This window comes from Cupressus sempervirens, chromosome 6, assembly GCF_028749045.1.
Source record: "Cupressus sempervirens isolate cs-2001-9-10 chromosome 6, ASM2874904v1, whole genome shotgun sequence".
NCBI lineage: Eukaryota > Viridiplantae > Streptophyta > Pinopsida > Cupressales > Cupressaceae > Cupressus > Cupressus sempervirens.
In genome coordinates, this window is record NC_143123.1 from 414,441,741 (window position 1) to 414,448,593 (window position 6,853).

General features: G+C 33.3%; 1 protein-coding gene across 1 annotated transcript; it reads left to right on the plus strand.

Moving 5' to 3' along the window:
- The first annotated feature begins 511 nt into the window (after positions 1-511).
- LOC149552826 (EG45-like domain containing protein) lies at positions 512-1,548 on the plus strand. The gene is made up of 3 exons (XM_089789818.1): positions 512-655; positions 761-1,055; positions 1,410-1,548. Exons 1-3 carry the CDS (start codon positions 541-543, stop codon positions 1,414-1,416), a joined length of 417 nt encoding a protein of 138 aa, XP_089645944.1. The 5' UTR covers positions 512-540; the 3' UTR covers positions 1,417-1,548.
- The last annotated feature ends 5,305 nt before the right edge of the window (positions 1,549-6,853 follow it).

Genomic DNA, 6,853 nt, shown 5'->3' on the forward strand with positions numbered 1-6,853 from the left:
TTATTCAATATAACTATTAGCAATATAGCCAACAAGTAAAATAAAAAGGGTGATCAACGTTATTTGAAAACCAAGTTTAAATGAATGCTTCGCATAGCAAACAAAGTCCACGAGACTTAAAAAGGTATAGATGGTTATAAATATTATAAAATTCGTAATAACATCTGATCAGAAAGTGCATTCCTCTTTCCAAAATTGCCATATTAAATGGAACAGCTAAGTAACTGACCGAATTGTTCTGTATCCAGCCATATTGCCAGATTATCAAATTTCCGTGAGGCCGGCAGAATTCGGTGTGAAGAACAAGAAGAAGAAGAGCTCTGTTCACGTGAAACCGCGTGGAATTCATCATTCATTATTAATTGATGAAGTCAATGCCGGCTTATCACCATCATCATCCTTATCATCAGACGTTTCCAGAATCACATGATTCCGTCGATTGTGCAAACCCTAATATCACAAACTCCCGGAGAAACTCTCGCAGAATCAAGTGAAATATAATCCTCACACGCCCAATGTAATCATGCCAAGGAATTGTTCATGATAACCATGGTGATACAAACAAGGCTAGTTCTAATCCTGTGGAGCGTCTATGCAATATGTGGGTGCTTGGCTGATGTGGGCACTGCATCATCTTACTCTCCTCCTTACGTTCGTAAGCAATACACTTCCCCTCTTCTCTTAATTTGAATCAATGGATGGATTTGTTTTGTTATGGGATTTTGAAAGAAGAAGGGAAAACTATATGTTGTTTTGGCAGCGACAGAGTGTTATGGAAATGACCAGAGGCAGTTTCCAGCGGGGAATCTGTTTGCAGCAGCGAGTGATGCGATATGGGACAATGGGGCAGCGTGTGGGAGGCAGTACAGCGTCAGGTGTCTCAGTGGAACAAATCAAAACTCACGAAACCCATGCTTCAAAAACACCGATTCCATTGTTGTCAAGATTGTTGATTATTGTTCTCCAGACTGCCAGGGAACACTGCAACTTTCTGCTGATTCCTTCAAGGATATTGCTGATCCATCTGCCGGCATAATCAACATTGAATATGATCAGTAAGCTTCTAAAATTTTCTCTCTTTTTAAAAAAAAATTATGAAGTCATAACTTACGTAGGTTCAGATTATGATAGGATTAACTAAAATAATAACCAATTAAATGGGTCATCTTGAATCAAACTAATAGATAGGATTAACTAAAATAATAATGTGATTATTGATGAGCCATTCAAACAAGCGGAAATTTAGAATGTGTTGTTTAAATTTATTCATCATAAAAACACAGTCCTTAGACTGATAGCTTGTTGGAATTAATAGTGTGTTAGTAGCTGATTGCTTGTTATTAGTATTAGTATTAATAATGTGTTTAAGGCTATTTGTTTGAGTTTGACAATGATTTATTTTATTGCAGAGTATAATGGCATGATTGCATGAACAGGATGGGCGTTGGTCTTGTTAAACCATTTTTTCGAAGAGTACTTTCCATTGCAGTATTAAGAATAAATGGAGACTGATATATTCTAATTTTAATAATATTAGATTTCAGTATCTATATTGTTAATGATATTTTTCTTTAGATTAGATTGTGTGATTGTTTTGAAGTAACATTTGGAGTTGTTCACTTAGTAATTTATCATAAAATTAAATAGTACATTTAAAAAGAAACAATAAGTATATAAGAAGTAATTAATCACGATCTAGTTATTTAAAGAATATTGAAAAAACTATGCAAATGTAATGTTTCATAAGTATTTATATCACTTATTGTATATCTTGTGCATAGTTTATAATATTATTACTTTTATTATGTATATCATGCTACAATGTAGATATTCTTAATTTATCTAGTGACATATAACCCATGAACCATCTGTACAACAATGGTGAAAGGATACAATTAATAAATTTTAAAATTAATTGCATTTTACTTTTGTCTAAACTATGTTCCCCCTTTGTTGATGTTATGTCTAATATCTATTTCTCAAAACTGATTGCTCTTTTCATACCAATTGATGAGACAAGATGGAGTAGTATGTTGACAATGCATGATCAATATCCCATTTAGTAGTTCTTTGGTTCACCATAGTCAACTAGATAATATGCCATTTGAATTATGTGTTCAATTCTAAATAAATGATCAAAATTAATGCACATGCTCTTTAAAATCTTACCACTATAGGCAACTATATTATGTAGTTTGAATTATTTTTCAATTATGAACCAGTTATGCTCATTGAAATCATGATGATTGATTTGGCTATGCTATATTCATTTATTTTGTGAATATATATACTATTATTTCTTATAAATGATGTTGTTCATCCCTATTCATACAAAATTACAATCATGTATAAGTTGATGTAATACCATTGCCACAATTACTTCTAATTAAAACATAGTAATTGTAATAGAAACTTGTTGGACTTAATGGAATTAATATTCTTGATCAATATTTAGTGTTGGAAAGTAATTTATAGTTATTGTACATAAGTATGATAGCTTGAACATAATTGCATTATAATGAAAATAAAAAGAACAATCTAATTGAATAACGACATCACTTAAGTAGTTTGAAACTATGTAATGTCCCATATGCGTATAAAGCGGTGGAGTGTGGAGAAAGACCATACGAAGGAATATTTTTTTCTCATAAGGTGACCTAACTACCAAACATTTTAACTATACAGATGTAGCCTTGCAGTGAATGGTGGTATGTTAGTGATTGGTGGATGTATCCTATATGATGTAGTTATGTTCCATGATGAATGGAAGATGTATGATAGTGGAGAAAAATGTCTTCTAGAAGGACTTGAAATTGACGTATGATTGAAGTGAGGTCAACCACATGATGAAGGAAAAAGGATGCATACAAGTCATACAATTAGTGATGAGAAAGGATGTAGTTTTGCCCAAGTAGTGTGACCCTAGTGATGCCAAATCTAATGCAGAATAAGACAGTAATTTAAATAGTGACTTTTTCAAACACCTATTTAGATGCCAACATACATGTTCAGGGGTAAAATGAGTAAAATGACACCAATCATAACAATGCAAACAAGACTAGGAATGTTCAACACTCTCTCCTTGATCCACTCAATACAAGAGAGAGAGATGCTTCCAAGCATAACTCTCAATAAGCCATAAATTTGATTAGCAAAAACCCCAATATAGGGATGTCAAAACAAAATATAGACATATTATCAATTAGTGGCAAAATACTTAAGTCATTTAGGAAGGTCGGTTAATACTACAACCAAGAATTCCTCTAGTTAGCATGTTTTCAGTGTAGCCCAAGCAACCAAGTATCCTAGTTACCAATATTAACTAGGCATAATCATATGGGACATGCATCTCAATGTAAACCAAGTCGACAGTATGAACTAAGTTAGCATTGTTCACCTAGTTTTTAGTATGAATCGAGCATCTAGCACAAGCAAGGAATCATCATGTTACTCAAATGTTAGAGTATTAACCAAGTTCACTATTTTTCCTAAGCATCAACTTAACACTTGAATACAAAATTTAACTCGAGCATCAACATTCAATTGACTTCAAGATGCAACTTGGTTATTTTAAAGGCACCTCTTGTTTTGAACTTAACTTGGAATGAAAATATTGTTTGATGGCTATATAAGAAAGGTGAATTGTTTTGTCTAACATGATGAGAGAGAAATGTAAGAAAGTGAAGCAAGCGAATATGGAATACAAGAAGAAGAGAGAGAAGATTAATTAATAGGTTGCCAAGCAGTATAAAGGGCAGAGCAGAGATGCATATTGTTGATTATAATTAGTTAATTGTATGTTGTCTTTGATGTTACAAAAATTTCAAGTCTTTACCAAGCAATCAATGTCAGCCAAGCTCACTCAGGTGTTGAAGGAAGTTTCTTGTGTATGCTAAGCATTCTAGGAAAGTTTGTAGGTAAACAGTGTGTTACACTTATATTTTTCTTCAGCCTTAAACTCAAACATTTAAGTCATGGGAGTGCCCAAGTTGAAGTTGAAGCTGAACCTTAAGGTTAGTTCAACTTCAAGTTTAGTGATTTCATAATATACTTTTGAGTGTTGAAATCGAAGTTGAATCTTCCAGCCAGTTTAAGTTCCACTTCAAGTTCTGTCATTAGCACAAAATGTTAAAAATAGGCCAGTCATTCTCCTATTTTTCAGCATTCCTATTCACATATGGGGAGGTTGAAGTTAAAGTTTAAGTTTCAGGTCAGTTCAACTTCAACTTCAAGTTCATGTTGGAATTGGTGCAAAATGCAGTGTTCAGTTCAAAGTTTCAGCTTCAGCCCTGGCAATCAGAAGTTTGAGAATCATTATGATTCAATCAAAATTGGGAGCTTCAAGTATGTAGTTCATAGATCAATGGCCTAGATTTAGCAGTTGGAATTTGTGGCTCAAATTCAAAATCAAGCTCAAATCCTATTTCAAGGTTCCAAGTCTAAGACCCAAGGCCAGAAGAGGATAGTGGATAATGAGATGAGATGGAAGTTAAAGGAAATCATTGTTATCTACCATGAAAGATGCATTGATGATAATGGAGGATATGAATTCGAAATCGGGCCTTATTTCATTATAAGTAATATGTTTTGGCTTTCTAGGCACTTGATAAATTCATAAATGAATATGGGCATTTGCGGTGGAGACATAATAAGCAGGCTAACATGAATCTGTATATGCTAGTGACTATGAGGTCATATATCTTTGCGTGAGCTTGAAGACACTCCAAACCTAACAATAAGAGAGGCGACACTGGAGATTATTCAGCTAATAAAAGATGTAGTTGAAGTTGATTATCCTAAAGTTGTGTCATGCATGAGAATCTTAGCATTAGCAGGCTCTTATGAAACTTACAATTAAATTTCAACATGTGATTTATGTGCAGGTATTGGTGTATATACTATTGTAAGTTTTAATATTGCTTGTAACCACAGATTTTTGACAGCATTAAAATAATAGTAACAATGTGGGGGGCATAACTTTTAGCTCCACCATTGGATCTGATTAAATTTTGGATATGTTTCCCAAAATCAAGTTTTCTAAATCTTCACTGAACCTATCTTCAAAATTTGACCAAGGTAAAAATTTGACCAAGGTAAAAAGTTATAAAGGACTGTATGCAAGTTTGTCAACATACCAACCAATGCAAATATTCTGCAGTCAGAAAAATAGTCATGTTGTGGGGCCTACAAATTTTAATCCAACTATTGGATTGAGCTGAATTCTAGATATTTTTGAGGAAACCTAATTATCTACATTCTCTCCAAGCTTTTTTGCAAGATTCTTGACGGATCAAAAGTTATGACTATTTGAGTGCAGCAGTATATTAATGACAGTTACAGGATCATGATTGCAATTTGTAACCAACACATGCCATCTACCAAGAATGCACAAGGGATTCATTTTAAATTTGGTAAAAAGATTTGTTATAATTTATGAAACTTTAAAGTGTCTCACCTATTAAAATTCCAAAGGGGTAAGAAGAAGATGAGCCATGAGAATGATTAAACTAATTTTTCAAGAAACGGTTATGGAAACCAAAAGAAAACCCAAAATGTTATTTATTACAAGATTTAGATGTAGTGAGGTCTTCTCTTCATCGAGAGTTCTATAGCTACAGGAGAGAGAGAATACATTTTTATGTGTAGTGATTGTAATAGAGAGGGGAATAGTAGTGTTATTTCTATTTTTCTGCAACTTGACTGTAATGATAGAGATAAAATAATATTGTTATTGTTTTGTTATGCATCTAAAATGAAAGAGAGTTTCATACATCAGATTTTGAAGTCTGAATATGGTTTTCTCAGATTGAAAATGATTTTACAGTAATTTCTTTCATGTTTTAGGTGCAGTTTTGCATTATCATTCATATTTAGCATTGAAATAAAATAATACTTCTTTGTACTTTCCCTGTGATATGAGAAACTAGATAGGTAGTCCTGTGGCTATCTATTCATTTTCTTTCTTCATTGTACAACTTTTAAATATTATAATCATATTTATCCCATAGTGATGGGTAAATTCTAGAAAACCTTTATGTTAACCAGTTATTTAAATTCTCTTAATATCTTTCTAAGAGGGAGCTGTACCTCTCAATTTAGAGGAAAGCTATCAATCTCATGATAGTATTTCCAATTGTTAGTGGCAATTGTTCTTCTATTTGGGCGTGTTGAGTCATTCTTTGTATTTAATTTTGGAAGGAAAAAACTATTTACTAACAATTTTTGGTGACTTTGCTGGGGAAGAAAGCAAGTTCTAGTGCTTTTCTTTTCTTGGAAATCTGGAGGTTACCTCCTTGAGGACGAAGGTTGGCGACTCTATATTTCAAACCTGTTGAATCTTAATTTTGGAGTTCCAGTGTTTATTATGGTTGTGGTTGCCACTTAGCCATGGGGGGCTCAGATTGGACCATTTTCCTTGGTCCAATATTTAACCCTACCTAAAAGATCATGGGAATAGCTTCCCAAGTTTTCTGGAGATAAGACTCAGGATCCAAATGACCACATTAAAAGAGTCATTGTTGCATGCGGTATTTTTGGTGTGCAGGAAGAAAATGTATCCATCAGGTTGTTTGTTCAAAGCCTTGTGGGAAATGCTACTGATTGGTTCCAAAATTACCAGATAGTTGCATCACTTGCTGGAATGATCTTGAGGTAAAATTTCTACAAAGGTTTATGCCTGCGGTTGATGTTGTTAAGTTGCTATTAAATTTCTTTCAAATTAAGATCAAAGAAGGGGAAGCCATGAAAGATTTTCTTGATAGATTTAATAGAAGTGTAGGTAAGATTCCTCTAGCTAGCTAGTCAAGTGAGAATAACCAGTTGTGTATATTCATTGCTGCCATGCAAACTGAAG